Raw genomic sequence first — 18215 nt, 5'->3', positions numbered from 1 at the left:
GTAACAGCAGTGGATCGGGGTGAAACGTTACTATGAATGGGCACTAAGAAACTACTAAAGCATTGCTGTTCTTTAATGCTTGCTTTTTTCTGGATGTCTCAGACTGGCCAGAGGTAGAAACTTTGGGACTTGAGCAGGCCCTGACTTCTAAGACACTTTCTTGGAAACATTTTTCTGAAAGAAAAACAAAACAACAAACCATAGCTAATAAAAACACCAGAGTTAAAATCTTCCCAGGGCATCACATCCTTAAACAAATTAGCCTCTCCTCTAGCTTCGATGTCAAAGAGACAGGACACAATGAAGGACTAAGGAAAGAAGTTTTAATTCCAATTCTTTCTCCTTCTTCATATCATATCTGTGTGGATCCAGTTGAGAAAGGACACAAGGAAATGCTTTCATCCAAAACAAACACGCAACCCAAGGAACTCACTGCCACATCATAAGGGCGAGATCAGTAGGTCAGCAGTGTTCACATACCTCCTGGAGACAGCAAGAGTGTCCGGTGCTATAAACACAAAAGATTTGTGGCCTCTGAGAGTGAAGGGACCTCAAACATTATTTCTTTTCTACCCCAAAATCAGTGATCCTAAACACAGGGAACACTCACAAGGAAGATGAAGTCAATTACAGTGATCTCCTACATATAGACCCTGTGTCATATGTCAAAATCAAACAAAATTACTTCCTCTCAAAAAACTGACCATGTTCAGCAGTTCTTTCTGCCCTGATCTAGAACCATGTTAAAAGCCTCCTTGCTTGACAACAATCCTAGGATGTGCCCAGGAGGAGAGGGTCCTGTACTAAACAGGAGACGAATGAGGTGTCCTCAAAGACTGCTTCCCTCTCTGAGCCTGGGAGAGTGTTCAGAATACTGATTCTCCTGACCCTGTCCTTCTTGGTGTGCTGCTTCTGGGATGACTTTCCCCTCTTTCTCCAGCTCACACTCTAGCTCTTTGATTCTCTGCAGAGCTTCTTCCAGCTTTTCTTCAAGACCTTCAGATCTCTCCTCTGCATTCTGAGCATGGATCTCTGTTTCTCTGAAACACAGAAGCATAGATAATGCTGAAACCTGAAATCTAAGCAGCTGCAGGCAGGATACCTAAAAAAAGATTTAGATATCTGAAGCACTCAGTGGGGTTGACTGACTCTGTAAAACACATTTATGGTTTCAGAGAAGGACATTGTTAAAAGATCTATAAAGGACTTCATGGCACATCTATGTAAATCCTGCAAAGTGAATTAATTTTAAAACTCAGTGTTTGCCAGCAAAGGGCGAGATGCTGATCTTCACTGTGCAAGGTTATATACAGAACACAGTCAAATCTACTAGCAAGGCTAATGAGATGGGGTTACCCTGGATAATGCAAGCTCACAGACGAAAAAAGAAGTGTAAGGGAATGTAATCCAGAGCGTCCGAGCCTGCTTAGGCATGGAAGAAGTCATTACCAAAGACAAACCTCGATGTGATTCTGCATGGAGACACTTGGATGTCCCTTCATTGGGTTCCCCACATGTAGGCACAACATTGCATGGCTCTGCCTGCCAATCTCCTGGACACTAGCAGGCCCTGGAAGGGCTAACTGCATTCGCATAACACTCTGCAAGTGCTAACAGGACCCAAAGTATTAACAAGTCTTGCAGAAAACCATCATGAGTACCTCTGCAATGGACCTCGTGTACACAAAACCGAAAATCTGCACACAGATGAAGGAGAGCTGATGTGGGTCATGCCTTCAGCTAATGTAAAACACACACTCAATGGCCTGAGACAATCAGAATGGAAGGAATCACAAAACTAAGCCAATAGATATTGGATGAAGCAGAACCTTATCAGAGAGCAGAACAGGCACTTGCCTGGGATGAAACCTTGCCTGCCCATACCTCTAGCACAGGCCCAGTACTCACAGGAGCTGCACTTGCAGATGTTCCAGCACTGCCAGGGCCTCAAACTCTTTCTGAGAAAAGGGAGTCGATGACCTGGTGGTAGCTATCTCTGTCTGGTTGGGAACAGCAAAACCTTCTATAAGTGAATGTGAAACCAACAATGCCACATTTCATCTGCAGCATGTGCCTGGTTTGGTGCTGGTGTCTTAGTGCACAATGCAGACAAGAGCTCTCTATCAGCAAAACACATAAAACTTGAGGCTACTTCAGGCACTGAACTGATCTTGGCATTAAAAATAGACTAAAATTCTTTTCTGGCTCTGACACGAAACTCTCACTGGTTCATAGTCTTGAGTTGGCTGGTGCATTCACTAGCTTACAGAGGTTGGAGATGGCTGTGGCCTGACCAGGAGCAAAAAAAACCCCAAAATGATGTTCAGAAAACAGAAAGAGGTAGCTCCTCACAGGGTCCAACAGGCATAAGTCAGTTTTCTTCATCTGAAGAATACAAACAGGGTTTTTCTGTAAAAGTAACCATGGAAAAGCTGCTTCTCTAAGCTTTGGAACATAATCGTGATTTCCAGTGATTTATTTCTGTAAAACAAATCAAAGTTCATAAAGAAATGCTCCTGCATCTCCCACTGGCACTCTGAACTAAAGCATGAAGGGCAAGGCACATGCAGCAATGCAGCACGCTTAAGGAGTAGGACCATCCAGTGACAGTTTGCTAAAGATCCACAATTCCTGTACCTCTGGGCTTCACTCTGGATGACTGACTGGCCAGGGGATGACTGCAGAAGGCAGGCCCTATGACTTCTGATGAGCAACTTTATCAAAGAGCACCATCCCACAGGCAAATGGAGAAAATAAGGACCTAGGAGGCCAACACAACCTGAATTTCTTGCTTCCCTGTTGTTGTGAGATCTCCCTGAATCTCTGAAGCCTCTCCAGGTTCTCCCATGTGCTTAGCACCAAAACATTTTCACCATCCCAGTTTCTGCAGATAGTCCTGGTTCAGACTACACACATCACCTGTTACTGGTCTCATGAAAGTCCTGGGGCCATGGCAGTAATATCATGAGGACAAATTTCAGCTGTGCTAGCTGTGCTAATGATTATTTAAAAGTTGCAAGAACAGAGGAATCTGAGACAACACAGCACCTTGCACTGCCCCAGCAGGTCTGACAAGTGTTAAACGGGGTCTCATTAACAGAGTCTGAGTAGACAGGTAAAACCCAGCTCCAAATCTCTGCCAACAGGCTAAAGCCATTGCTGTGGTGGAGACTCCTACCCCTGTAACTGAAACGATGTCTGATTTCAGAGATTTCAGGTGGATGTTGGAGTCACGCCCCATGTATCATGTCTGCAGTGGCTTCATTGTCTTCAATCAGATACTCCATACCAGCACCTGGCTGCTGCTGAGAGAAAAGAAACAAGAAATAGGAGATCCTGCTAGCCTAGTGGCATGCAAGGCAGCTGTAAGGCCATGTTTCACATTGCATACACTGAGCAATAAATAAAAAGGCCCTGCTAGAAAGTAGTGTATTGCAGCTACTACAGTCACCTGCATAATAGCAATCTCCTCCTTTACTTCTAATGGTTCTTCCTCTGTTACGGGTTTCCTATTGCTGTTGGCATCGTCAGCTTCAAGCTCACTCTTAGTTGAGGAAATGACAGTGTCCTTATGCTTCAACTGCAATTCCTGCAAGGCACCCTAAGGATCGGGTTAGTAGCGTGCTCCCTTTAGCCATCCAAATAACCTAGGCAAAGCCAGCTGGTCTGTGACTTTCTCTTGCATATATTTAGACTTGGAGTCCAGCCACCCAGGAGGTCCTGAGTATGAATATAATTCAAATCACAAGTAAATATGCTAATTACTGAACATTACATAAGCAGGATCCCCTGTGGCATATCTGCTTTCCATAGGCCACGGCAGGGAGAAAAAGAGGAGCAGCACATGAGCTACAGCACTGGCTGTACACAAGTCATGAACAGCATTGCTTTCCTTGGAGGTTGAGCTCAGAACTGATGCAAACAAATTGCTCGAGAAAATAATTCTAAAGCCCTTTCCTCGTCATCTGAATTCAACCTGTTTTTTATGAAAGCAGACCAATGCCAGGCCAACGGTAACACAACACATGTAATTGTCACAGGCAGTCTCAGACATCCATCTAGTCACTAAAAGTTCAGCCTGACCTCCTGGACAATGCAACCACCAAGATTCTAGCCAAAATCCACCCCAATGGGAGAAACAAAAGCAATCATGCACCATTGGGAACTGATCTACCAGTGGGGTAAAATCTCTTAGCTCCACTGAAGCTCTGGTTTTGCCTTAGACCTGCCCTCACAAGCAGCACTGTCATTTTTGACCAGTTTACAGTCATAACACCTCACAGTTCTAACCACAGCTTTGAGTGTGTGCAGGTCTCCATGTGAAAACTTCCCTCAAACGAAACTGTAGCTCCTTCCTTTTGAAAGTTTTGAAGCAGACCTTCATCCAAACAGGTCCGACCTAGAGCAGCAAATGCAGTCTGCATATACCTCTGATCCAAAGAGGTTTCTCAGTTCTTCTAAATCCAGAAAGGAGACTGGAAAGCCTTTGACTTCTGAAAGGAGGAGACTACGTGCTTCAATCCAATTACAGCACTCAGTCTGGGAAAACATAACAGAAAATGATTATCCAGGGATTATTTAGCACAAAAAAATAGCTGTTACCATATTCATTCAGTCAGTTAAATAATTCCACCTTTCTGTCTATTTAAGGGAAGGGGCCTACCTGGACCGTTCCATCCTCACCATACAAAGGAAAAGGAAGACACATTTCACCAAGCTTTCAGATACGGCATCTGTCACCAGCTAATCACTCCTATCAACTATGTCCTTCAACAAGCTCCCCCTCAGGCCAGTGCAGAACATGTCTATCATAGCCATCGCCCCAACCCACATGGGGAGAAATGAGTGTAAATCCCAGGGGCCAATTTTTCCACTCACTAAGGTAACACAGAACAGAAACACAAGTATTTTCAATCCCTGCAGAGAGGCTTCTTAAATTCCTTGAAGTAACACCACTTGCCCTGTGCTCAGGGAAGCCTTGGGCTTCAGGAAGGGTCTACCTTTCACATTCCTAAAGCGCACGTGAAGCTCAGCTAAACACTGGTGAAGACAGTGGTAGCGATTAAGAGCTTTACATGCAAGTGTAGAATAAGGAGATGGCAGGTAGGTCAGTTGACTGCAAAAATTTTCAGCCATGTCTGTATAAAAGTATATTGCACCAAGCACCTCCAGGAGCTCCTAAGCACCACTCAAGTCTGGATGTACATGGCTCTGACAAGCTTTGAACCAGAGGTGAATCTACTGCCACTCATATGGAATAAATCTCGCAGGAGAGCCTTTACATACGTACCCTGAAACAGGGCAACAAAAATATTAAAGCTGAACATGACCTGACCCAGGTTTATCTGCTTTCCGGGACTGTGGAGTCAGTAGGGAACTTGGGGGAGCAGGGTAATCCATTGGAGTAGCAGGAGTCTTCCTCCTCTTTAAAACCCTGACATACGTTTTTCTCTACCTCTTACAAAGTAAATACAGTTTAATCTACCCCCAGACCTAGACAGCTGGAGACACAGGCACCTTTCACCTTGATCTTATTCAGCTCCTCCAGCTCAAAATCAGCTTCTAAATCTGCCTCTGACCGTTTCTTTCGAACAATTGCATTGACAATCTCGTGACAGCAGCTGCAAAGATGCAGAATGTCATCAGCTCTGCAGGAGTGCCCTCAAACGCTTAGAATCCTAGAATCATTTATGCTGCAGAAGATCCTTCAGTCAGGAGCCCATTGCCGTCAGCAAGGCACAGGAGCTATCTGTAGACCTGTGCACTAGAGAAGCCTTCAGAAGAGCAATCCTCACCTGCCCCACTCACACAGTGACAGCTTGTCCACACCAGTGCTGTTTTAACCCACAGAGGATGTGTGAGCACAGATCCTGCATCAGGTGGAGGCTTTGCTCCAGGTGACCTGGGCTGCAGACTCTGCCTGCACTGCCTGTGCATCCTCCACCGGGCAGCCTGAGAGGCATGGGCAGAGTCCATGCAGTCACCGATGCTAGTGTATTTTATAGCAGTACTAGGTATAAAGCAGGAACTGCCATTGTCTTTAGGTGTTCCTATCTTACTAGGCTCCCTAAAAATTCCACTAAGGCCATTTAAGACCTAGGATGATCCAAGGACAACCAAATTGATGGGATCTGTTGCCGTGATCAATCTCTCGGCACACTACACATTTTTTCTTGAGAAAACTCTGTCTGGGTTTCAGCTGGGATAGAGTTAATTTTCTTCTCAGTAGCTGGTACGATGCTGTGTATTGGATTTAGTATGAAAATAATGTTGATAACACACTGATGTTTTAGTTGTTGCCAAGTAGTGCTTACTGTAAATCAAGGACTGTTCAAGTTTCCCATGCTCTGCCAGCGAGACACAGCGCACGAGAAGCCGAGAAGGAGCAGAGCCAGCCCAGCTGACCTGCACTAGCCAAAGGGCTATTCCATACCACAGAACATCACGCTCGGTATATAAACCGGGGGGAGCTGGCTGGGGGCCACTGATTGCTGATCAGGGACTGGCTGGGCATCAGTCAGCAGGTGGTAAGCAACTGTATTGTGCATCACTTGGGGTTTTTTTCCTTTGGGTTTTATTCCTTTCCCTTTCTCCCTCCTTTTCATTACAATTTTTACATATTTCATTTTATTTCAACTATTAAATTATTCTTAACACACATCTTTTACCTGATTCTCCTCACCATCCTGCTGAGGGGGGGGAGAAGTGAGCGAGCAGCTGTGTGGTACTTAGTTGCCAGCTGGGGTTAAACCACGACAAAACCCCTTAGATTAAATTGAAAATGTCTGTTGCTACCTGATTATAGAACCAGCCAGTCTGCCATGTCCACAACCAGCTCTTCAGCTCGATGCTGAAGCTTATGAGACCTCAGAAGTCTGAGCTTCTCATCTGTCTCAGTGTCTGAGTCTTCTGGCTGGGGACGCTCATGGGACAAGCATTCTGCTGTCATGTGTCTCAGCCAATCCACCAGCCACAGGGTCAGGTTTCTGTGCAGTTCGATCACCTGCACAAAATATCAGAGCAAATGTAATAAATGACTGGTCTTGCCAAGCAGTCTGAAGTCAGTGTATTTCATGTAAGTCAATGTCCTCCCTAATTCAATTTGCAAACTGACCTAAAGACAGAAACACTTATTTGTACCATTTTTTCTCTCATATTGATTCCCGTTATGAACACATCTTTTTCTACTGTGGATCTATCCTTCTCCCAGTTCTTGTTTAGGATCATATGCTGTGTGGCACACTCTCGTGTCCAGAATTCAGTGACAAACCACAAATCGCACACCACGCTTAAGGAACATATAAAAAAAACGCATAGTGAGAGCTTCTAGTCTACAGTCCTGGGAGAAAGAACTAAAACCCGAGAGCCAGCAGCCACAGCCAGCTCTCTGAACAGGAAATATCACTGTTATTCCAGAGGAAATGCTTGCTAAAGATGAAACAACAAAATGGTGTTCATAGACTGTATGGAGACCTTACAGCTATATTTAGAGGAGTTCTCCTCTGCTCTGTTGGCTAGAAGACAAAAGCCACAACTCAAACAGGAAAGAAGGTGTCAAAAGAGAAAGAAGCATTCCTCACAACTGTGTTTTGGTGAGGTGGAAATTAAAGTGAAAGACTGAATACTAGATATAGTGCTTTTATCCCCAGCAGTTTCAGGCTTGTGCTTACGTTTTCATTAAGATGCATGATGTTCTTCTCAACCACATTATTCATGGACAGAACCCATTGCTGAATCATCTGAAAAAGTCCTCCAGGTACCACCCTGAAAAGAAAAACAAATCCAGAAACAGTGACCTCTAGTGCATCAGACCCGAGGATCTCCTGTCTCAAAGACATCTTTTGCTTCCCAGCTCGAGGAAAACAATATATTTTGGTACACCGTATGCTGGAAACCTGACGCAGGCTTGTTTGTTAATGCTGCAGTTGTGGGCAAATTTGGCATTTGCAAGTCATCTCTTACTTATACGTTATGCATGTGCTCTGCAAATGATTTATGTCTTGATGATATTTACCAAAGACAATGGAGCACCATGAAAAGGAACACACCCCCACAAATCTGACTGTAAATGAATCACATATTTTGGGTTTTCTTCAAATGTCAAGATTTCCCAAGCAGGTGGCAGTTCTGAGGGGACAGTGATGTTCCAGGAGCAATACTGAAGCCACCAACTGTTTCCACAGATATTGCCAAATCAAAGCAAATGAAAGGCAGTCACCAAGCATTTTTACACTTCAGATGATCGTATTTATCCCACTGCCAGTTTCCCATGCCAAAGTCCCCACAAAAGGACGTTTCTCTTTTTTTATGAGTGTAGTTTAATGTACAAGGCCAGCCCAGACACAATTAACACCTCTGTCCTTACAAGAAATGCAATTTCTTATCACGCTGAGCTTCACGCAACTGGCTGGAGCCTATACAGCTCATCACTGCATCCACCTGGGCCAGCCACGCAGGGATCTTGTGATAAAATGCCTGCAGCTCAGCTTCGTGCGTGCCAGAACCTCGCTTCAGCTTTTGCACCTTGAATAACCAATCTTCCATACTTCTCACCAAAGCTGTCAAAAACCTAGCTGTGCCTGCAGGGAAAGAAAATACAAACCTTTAATTATCGTTCTTTCAGCCAACTAAAACAGAGCTGGATCCAAAGAGGGATGCCAAGAGGGATGAACAGCCTACATGGGAAGTGGCTACACTTAGGACTAAGAATGAGCTGTTTAGTAAGCACTGAATTCAAAGCAAGCTGAAAGAAAATGAGTTTGATTTGAAGCCCTGATTTTCCTTCTTGTCTCTGCAGATTTGGATCTCTCATTGCGTAAAGGCTTAATATAACTCTTTTTAAAATGGCTTTGCAGTTACAATCCTGTTCTTCAAAGACGCAGGTGGTGCAGTATGCACAGATGTGCCAGGTGCCTGGACAAGGTAGTAAATTACTTGTTCATTCACTCCTCTGGCACATGCTGATGGATATTCTCCATTTGTTGGGGAATATGCTTGAAATGTAACAATGCTTGCTCTTGATATCCAATGTTTAAATTTTCTTTAAATCCTGCTGAGGTCCTGGCCTCCATGACATCTTCTAGCAAGGATGGCATGTTAAGATCATGGTGGTGGTGATGATTTTTTTTACTATTTCAATGATTTTGATGCATGGCTCCGTTTGAAGTGCAATGAAGCAGTGTTGGATTGTCCAGCCTGGTAAGAAGAGGAGGAGGTTACCCTCTGCAGGGTGAAGTCTTTTAGGGCACACGATGGGAGCTCCACAACCAGGCATTTGTTTTTAGCAACCAGGAGGGCAAGGACAAGTGACAGGAATGATATTAAATTTTCCTGCCATGTAGCATCAGCTTCAGAGGAAAGAAGAGGCCTCAGGAGGGCATGGGATGAAGGAGAACAGCCACTTCTCATCACTTATATGTCGTTTGGCTGTGTTAGCCTTTAGAGTATTCTGGATCATTATTAAATGGCAGCTTGCTTTGGGAAGGTTGGCTGTGTCATTGCCTTTATCTTACAAACATCATCAAATCCCCAGCAAAAGAGAAGACCTAACTGGAGCTCACTGGAGAAGTTGCTCTAGTCTCAAGTGCCAATTTCAGAGTCAAAACCATCTTGCTCTCACAAAAAAGTGAGTGCTTCACACTGTGAAGGCTTTAAGAAGTGATCAAGAAAGACTGAATAGCAAAGGCTTAAGCCAGACCTTATAAATCGCATATAAGTCCTTTCTTTTACCTCCTATCTAAAACAATCTCACATATTGTTCTCTCTCCATCTCTAATCCTTGTCATCAAATACCAAACCCTTTGTATTTCTGGCATACGCTTCTTGAGACCAGGTAATCAGATCTTAGAAGATAATAAATACTTCAGGTAACTGAATGCCATTGCCTTACAGGATAAAATTACCATGTTCTCAGTATTGTCTCTTACCTATTCATTATAATCTCTTTTATTTCCACTGTTTCTAACCAAAGATGCAATGTAAAGAGAATGTCTTTTCTACTGAAAGGCCATTACATTACAATACAAAAATGAATCCAAGCCATTCAAAATACGCCGCCTTGTATGGATCAAGGGAATACTTTTCCCATGCTCCAGTTCCCAAAGCCTTTGTTAAAATAATCTAAAATCGCTTTTTCTGGACTTTACTGGCTGAAGCAATTCTGGATCAGATGTCTGCTGTGCTGCCTAGCCCTCTGTTCTGATCACGATTATTGAGGCTTCTGACATCTGCTGTGAACTTTTTGCCATGCTGATGTCTGGCCAGTTATGGCCCCGCTCCTTCTTTCTCTCACTTCCTAATGAGAGCTACTGGGAATACTAATTTCCTTTAGCTGTCTTTTAAGGATGAACAGACTTATCATTCTATCTCAGCTGCTTCAGTAGGCTGAAATACAATATGTAGCATAAGAAAAGGTAGGGAAAAGCACAGAATAACCCCAAGTGAAAGAATAAAAGGACAGTGTGAGAAGCAGCTTAGCAAACATGAGTAGCAGTTCTGGACAGCACGTTTGGCTTAGTTTTAGTCTGCTAAAAGGAAATAAGCTGATCAAAAAAAATCAGAGATGAAACAATTCTGAAATCAGAAATTAGTCAAGGTCTTGCAGAGGCAAAGGTTGAGAAGGCTAGTTGCAAATTACCCAACAATTATTTGTTATCTTACACAGGACATGGTAACTTTATATCAGCACAGAAAACACTTGTTTACATATTTCATTATCAGGATAATTCGATATCTAGATTAAGATAACTTTGCATTAGTGATAAGGTAATAAAAACAAGTATTACCCTCTGAGACAGTGTTATCTGGTTAATGATCTTTGAAATGGTTTTACGTTACATTTTCAACACCCATTCTTTCCTTTTACATTTATTTTCTTTTCCATAAATTATCCACATAATCACAAACTGCCCACACTCCCTCTGAACATAACATATGATTTCCCTGTGTCATATCTGCATTGTGTGTTCTTTGCACTGTATTACATTTAAAATTTCAGATATTCTTTTTATGTGTGACTGTGGGTTGAGTTGCTTGGAGTTTATCCCTTGAACGCTCTTGATTCCCAGCACATATCTAGGGGTCAGACTTTAGCTTTGGAAAAGCCCAGTACAGATTATGTCAACTGGTCCTTTACTACCTGCTACTTTCCTGGCATCCCCAAGGAAAGACTGAACTGCAAAATCAGTGATTCCTTACCATTATCCCCATTTATCCTTATCTTGTACTGCTGGTAGTTCACATGCCCTTTGGTTTATTTCTTGCAGGCCAGTGTGCTGTGGAGGCAGTGCTCCAGCCAAGTCCCGGTGGCGATTCCGCATTGTCTGTCCCAGCTCCGTCCAGTGTTCCTGCAGGCTGGCAGCGCTCCTCAGACTTTCAGTCTTTCTTAGGTACGCCTCCCCTCCGTACTGCTCTAGGTCTCCTTTGAGCATCTGAAAGAAAAGGAGCAAACTTGCCCTGCCCCCAGAAGTTGGACCACCCCTTGGCTGTGACAGAAAGGTGATGGAAATCAAGTAAGAGAAGTGTGAGGAATCCATAAGCACAGAGTTATCACAGCGAGTAGACAGCACAATAAATTGGAAACTTACTGGTGACAATTCTGAGCACTTCTATGGATTAATATGATTTATCAGTCACCAGAGCTGTTGGGCAGATGGTGCTCAAATGCATGACTATGTTTAATGCACTGGCTGAACGATGGTATCGGTCAACGATAACTTCTCATGTGTAGACTCATAGCTTAAGCTTCAGCACAAATAATTTGAGCTCTTGCATTTCTGTTCACATTTGAGATGGGCATAGCTGCCCACTGGGGCTCAGCTAACACATGGTAATCTGCTAAGCAGATACCACTCAATAATATGTCCAACACCCCAAAATCTTACATTTATCAAGTTCTTGTTGTCTTGTAGGATTTCATCCAGTAGCTTTTCACTCATGAGAGAGGAGCTAAAGCAGAGGGAAAGAAGGGATGAGAGCTGAGAGAAAAAACTCCTTTAGTAGCCAAGGTAAAACTAAGAGTCAAGATACATACTCTAGGCATACCAAGTTTGTGATACAAATTGTAACTTGAAGTAAAAACCACAAGACCCTACTCAGCCAGGGATTCTTGTTCTCTCATGCAATGTAACATGAACACTGGGCATCAGTTAAGAAAATATGTTACTTCTAGCACATGAAAATCAAATTCAAGCACATATACAAAATTCAGACATTATTAACTCTATGACTGAAGTCTATAAAGTGATGTCTTCTGTTAATGCACACACTGTATATTTCTGCATTTTGTGTTTGTATTTATGCTTTGTTTTATTTAACATATCACAATGAACCAACAGAAACACCTTAACACGGAGAAAGACCGAGTCTGAGCCTCATGTGCCTCAGAGTCTTGTATCTGTACATGAAAGAAACTGTGTAACATTCAAGTTTAACTTGAATGCTCTGTGCCTGTGCATTCAAGTTAAAAGGAACCAAACAGAGGAATTCTGCAAAAAGGACACTCTGGTTTGCAGCAGGAAGGGACAATCCCTGCTCCACTGAATTCAACCACAAAGCCACAGCATCGCTTTAGAGTTGCTGTTGGGGACCTGATTACCAAAATAAACACGTCAAGCAGAAAAGTAGAGCAGCGAGGGGCATGCAAATTGCAGATCCTACCAAAACTCACTACACTTGGGAGCCAATGTGCACTTTGCATTGGTCCAGTCAGACCTACTGTCACAAGGCAAAGGTTGAGGGTGTTAACTGCTCCCTTTGGAGCCACTCACATGTCACTGCTATGGAAGTATTGAAGCTGCCTGTTGAAGCTACTGCAGACTATTTGCAGTTTTCCCTGGCTGGACTTCTCTGAACACTCTGTTTCTGCTCTGACGTGACCCAACCTCTCCCTGAACTGCTCGGTCTCTTCCTACAGATCAGCCAGGTCTCTCGTGTCCTGCAGGCGTTGGGCAAGAGGGTGGGAAAAGGGAACTGTTGTTGTGATTCTTTTGATCTGAGTCAGAGGAATTCTCCCTTTGCCCCAGCTATTTTGAGATACGTACATATCGGAGATCTGGGAAACATCTGTAGTTCCACAGCACAGCCCTCACAAACCCTTTGAGACAGGACTAGGGTGGCTCAGTGCCCCCGTGGACATGCCAGAACTGAGCACTCAACTCCTTGTTGCTTGGTTGCTACTGAGAGACCACGCAGGCAGCCCCATACCTATGAGGCCAAAATTACACTAGCCTGGACCTGTTTTGGTTTTGTGGGCATGGAATGGGGAGAGGGAAGAAAGCCACAGACAAAAAAAGGGAAACACAGGGAAAAAAGTAGTTTGAGGTAAAGGGGACAAGGAGTAAAGAGAGAAAAGCAGAGAGAGAGTGAAGGGGAGTATCTGGGCAGCATCCTCAGCCTCTTGTCACTTTATCTCTCCACTCTGAACAGCTGAGGAGAAACCCTTCTATGCCAGAAATCACTCACCCATCGAAGTACTTCAGGGGCAAAACTCCCCTGTTCTTCACAATGTGAAATTCCTCAGGAACCAGCCTACCTGCTAAGGTTGCTCATTGGGGGTGGAAAAGAGGGAGAGCACCAAACACCAACGTGAAAGATGTGCGCAGACTCTTGGTTCCTTCCCACAGAGGACACAGGTTTGGCAGCCAGGAGAGCGAAGCTCACGTAGCAGCTTTTCATGTTGCTCTTCCCTTTCCCGCTCCATGCATCCAGAGCCCGATGGAAACAATTTACATTCAAAAGCAGACTGAAACAACTAACACCAAACTGGGGCGGCGGGCTGGAGCCACAAGGAGAGCCGATGAGTTTGAGGGTCAGGGTAACACCGGGACACGTGTATGAGGACCTCCCTTCTCCAAACCAGTGATACACAGAGAAACACCTGAATGGCAGCACTCACAGGAGCATGTGGGACTCTACCGCGGCTGCTCCTCTGGTCCTGACGACCCTCAGAAAAAGAGCTTCTGCCAGGCATTGCTGTCTTAGCTTCTTGGCCAACTGCAATGTCACACAGGTAAGAGACATCTCTGAAACGGAGAAGAGCTCGTTCACTGACCCACCGCACAGGCAACCTGCTGTTCCCTTACTGCCAACTAAACTATGCGTGGGTTTGCTCTGCTCAGCCTGCGGCCAGGCCTCCTGCCTCTGGGCCAAAACAGACAGAGCAGATCGTGCGTTTTAGGCAGATCAACCTTCTGTTGCCTGTCCCTGGCCAAAGATCATTTTTCACATCTGCTGCCAACACCCTATCACGTACGTATCCAACGTCCGATAAAGAACAAAACATGTTTTGCTTCCTAGTGCCATTAAATGTTGTTTATTTACAACGAAGCATAAGTCTATTCCCTGCTAAGTCCATTAAAGCCAGAAGAGCTTCTTTTCTTAATCGTGGATCACAGAGCATCCCTGCGAGCCTGGCATCCTTTGGAAGGATGGCTCCAAGCACTGCTCATTTAGCAACTCTTCTATTTGTTATTCCCAAAATGCCTTTCCCTTGAACCTCTCCATCCCGAACTCGGATGGGACAGCCTGTCCATCCATCCAGCCGCATTATGCAGCACAGGGAGAGATCTCGCTCTATGTTCCCAGCTCTAACATCTTTCCATCGCCCTGGGCTCCTTATCCCTCCTCTGCTTACCTTCCAGCACCCGTCAAACTGACAGGGTGGTCTGTCAGGTGTCAGAACTTGCTCTGACGATTAGGATAATGCCAAAGCCGATCTGGGGTTTGCAGGCAGCCCTGAAGACAAGGCACACGTGGCCATCACCGCTTAATGAGAAATGTGCCAGGGGTGGGAGAGGTCAGGGTGGCTGCCTAAACAAGCTCCGCACCATTATTTTTGTCTGGAGGCTAAAGAAACCGGTGTGGACAAAGCAGCCTGGGCGAGGGCTCCGCAGCAGCCCCAGGGTGCAGGCATGTTTTGTTGGGACTGCAACGCAGCACTTTGGATCTGCACCAAATGGCGTGGTCAAAAAGGTGATGCAATGTAAGATTAAATTTATCTCAACAGGCTAGCAAACCTCCCTTTTGCCCAGGGAATGAGCACATGCCTCCAATGAAGAGATGATTCTGGACGGAAAAAGGCAGGAGATGGAAACACACTCGCCCTGCAGCCCATTGAGGTTTTGGTGGTTTGTGGGGACCGTAAGCGCTCTGGGCTGTAGAGAGAACTGCTGGTACAGGTCAGGCTTTGGAAAACCTCTTCTGGAACAAAACTATGCTCCAGGGAGGAAGAACCAGGCCTGATGGGGCCAAGCATCCTCGAGGTGCCCCTCACTTGGGGATCCCTGGAAAAGAGCCTGACACAACCGTTTCAACAGCATTTAGTCTGTTGGTGAAGGAGAAAGCAAACCTGAGGATGAAATACAGGGGTGAGAAAACCCGTGACTAGGTGTCTGCTCCCCTACCCGACCACCGGATCTAAACCACGGGCAGCTAATCCCACTTTGAGCCGCTGTTAGATCTGCGGCAAAGGCCAGGACACGTCACTTTCCACTGATGGGAGATAAAGCACCGGCTGCACAACCACGCCAAGCTGCCAGGCACAGACACCGAGGGATGCTGTGAACAACCGCAGTCTGCCTGTTTCTGTGAAGCCATTTCCCTTCCTGCGGGTCGCTAGCAGTCTGCTTCCTGCAATGATGTGAACGCCCTAAAATACCCACCACCACTAAATAAAGGCAAAACGTAACCAGAGAAGCATCCTGGTGTTAGGGGGAAGCTGGAAGGACAGACAGTGAGAGGTTCAGCCCCCCAGCCCCACCTGCCAGGCACCGCTCCGCTTCCTTCCACCAGCTTTTGGTCCAGGAACCTGCGCTCCGGTCGTGGGCACGGTGAACGCTTACTTTATTGTAACAGTCAGCCAAGGAAGTCTGCAGTAATGATCTAGAAACAGAATTAAACCTGCATTTGTACTTCACAGGGTTAACAGGGTTTTTTGTTATTATTTATAGGGAAAAACCCCTTGCACCTGACAGCAGGTACATCTGTTAGGAAGAAGCCCCCAGCGCTTTGCTCACCCTCCATAGGGTGCTCTGTTTTCCACCTACAAACTGCATTAGGAACAATTGCTTCTTTTATACATCTAACTGGGCCAGAGATTTATTTGTATCAGTCTCCAATTATTAATCTTCCTGCTTTTCCTTCTTTGCAATATCTTACCAATAATAATAAAAAAAAATCATATTCCCATTAGTTTTGTAATCTCCATGAATCCTCTTCTGAAGCCTTCCCCCCTGCCCAAGCCTTGCCAATATCTATTGTCCTTTATAAATGCTTTTGTTATTAAACCTCCTTATCAGCCATAACCTTGTGTACTGCGGTTCCTAATTAGTTTATCTACATTTCTTTGCCTCGAGACACACGTTTGTGGGTGTAGGTATAATGCAGGAGTAGTCTTGCCAGGTAGCTTCTTGCCTTGCTGTGCAAAATGGTTTCTTGGAAAGAAAATTAAAAAAAAGTTTGCTAAAAATTTCTGACAGAAGAAAACTTTTTTTTTCCTCTTTAACAGCTCTGTTTGGCAGTACATGCTATTCCCACCAGAAAGGATGGGAAGATTAATGGCACCGTTCTGCAGCAGCTCCAGTTTAAGGACACAGTCAAGACTTGACTTTAGAGCGTGTGGGACACAGCTGGAAAGTATCACATTCAGTTCTTGGCAGGCAAAGACTTTTCAGGCCCAAAATAAAGGCAGAAATCATTGACGTGATACGCATTTGTCAGTTGCTGCAATTTAACGTGCATTAAGGAGGGAGAGGTTAGACACTCTGGTCTGTTCCAAAAGCCACCAACTCCCTCCCCGTGCTCCTCGCCAGCACTTCCAAGGACATCCTTTCCTCTTGCTGGGTTGCCACAGCCAATACGCAGGTTATAAAACCCCAACTACCCCTCTCAGGTGGCATTTCACACCGGCATTTTCTGCTGCTTTTTAGGACCTGAAGAAGGGCTTGCGTAGGAGCTCCTGGGGAAGGGTTCCTTCCTACGCACCCAGCCAAGGAGACGCCCTCCCTGCCCACCACCTCCAGGCTCGGGCCCTCCCTCCCCCCCCCCTCCCCTCCCCCTGAGCCTCACGGCCCCTGCCCAGGGGTGGCTCTGCCAGGGGCTGCCCAGAGCTGCGGGCACAGGCACCTTCGGGCCGCTCCACACGTGCTGGCAACCAGCCCTAGCCCCCCAAGGCAGGCCAGCTCCCCCCTCCCCAGAGCAGAGGAGGTGGCCCCCATACCTGCCAGCACCCCCAGCTCCATCGCCATGGAAACACAGGGCTCTCCACGCACACCCACCCATCCCCACATCCACCCCTCCACACCCATCCCCCCCCCCACCACCCCCCATCCCCCCCCCCCCCCTCCACCACCCCCCCCAATCTGGAAGAAGCCCCCCCTCCCCAGCTGTACAAGGCTCTGACCCACATCATCTCCCCACAGCAGCCACCTTCCCCTGAGGGCACCCCCACAGATCTTGCTCTGCCCCCAACCCTGCTCCCCTCCGCCCTCTTGCAACTCCCCCCAAAATCAGGAGCCTCAGAGAAGAAACAGGCCAAGGCGATTTTTTTTCTTCCCCTAATAGCAAAATATATTTCAACTGCTGTAATACAGTAGATTATGAACAGCTCTTCTGCCTGACAGAACACGGTACAGGTTGCGTATGCGGGACCGCTGGTGCCAGGGCACATATGGCCCCATCCTCCCCCCTGCCACCACTGCTGAGGGGCAGCAATGGCTTCTTGGCCCTGCTCAAGTGCGGGGAGGAGAGGAGGGGAGGCTGAACACGCCGGCTCCGAGGTGCCGCGGGCAGCCAGCTCGTAACCCTGGTGCCGCAGAGCGTGTGGGCTCGCTCAGGCCCGCGCTGCTGTTCTTCCAGCCCATCGACACTGAAGGTGGGAGCTCAAAGCGTTCGGTTTGCCTTTAGCGGGTGGGCCAATGCGTGTAACCCATGCTGTTCCTTATTAAGAAAAAAACATCAGGATTTCCGCCCCCTCCCACTACAGCACTTCGCAAGTGCCTTACTGGGACGGCTGTCCCGGGACAGGAGACGGCAGCTCAGGTGCAGGACTGCTTCGCCTCTGAAGGCTGCAAGCAAAATTCCCCAACAGAAAGGACACACTGGGCACAGAGACTCTGCGGAGGTTCAGTCTTCCCAAGAACAAACCGTCACCAGCCTGACAAGTGGGACACACACCGTATTAACACTGATTCTTGTGATGTTACCGAGCAAGGAGCTGC

General features: G+C 46.1%; 1 protein-coding gene across 1 annotated transcript; it reads right to left on the bottom strand.

Annotated features, from left to right (window-relative positions):
* Window positions 1–43: 43 nt before the first annotated feature.
* AXDND1 (axonemal dynein light chain domain containing 1) lies at window positions 44–17675 on the bottom strand. The gene is given in 22 exon segments (XM_040610853.1): window positions 44–174; window positions 889–1040; window positions 1909–2000; window positions 3179–3245; window positions 3247–3305; window positions 3452–3589; window positions 4429–4539; window positions 5525–5621; window positions 6796–6820; window positions 6823–7003; window positions 7671–7764; window positions 8366–8579; window positions 11197–11234; window positions 11236–11429; window positions 11883–11946; window positions 12768–13083; window positions 13190–13203; window positions 13462–13543; window positions 13891–14021; window positions 14633–14733; window positions 15101–15281; window positions 17629–17675. Coding segments are annotated over 22 exon segments (2529 nt in total).
* Between the last annotated feature and the right edge of the window lie 540 nt (window positions 17676–18215).

The sequence above is a fragment of the Falco naumanni genome, chromosome 11 (assembly GCF_017639655.2).
Source record: "Falco naumanni isolate bFalNau1 chromosome 11, bFalNau1.pat, whole genome shotgun sequence".
Lineage (NCBI taxonomy): Eukaryota > Metazoa > Chordata > Aves > Falconiformes > Falconidae > Falco > Falco naumanni.
This window is presented reverse-complemented; position numbering and strand designations above follow the sequence as displayed.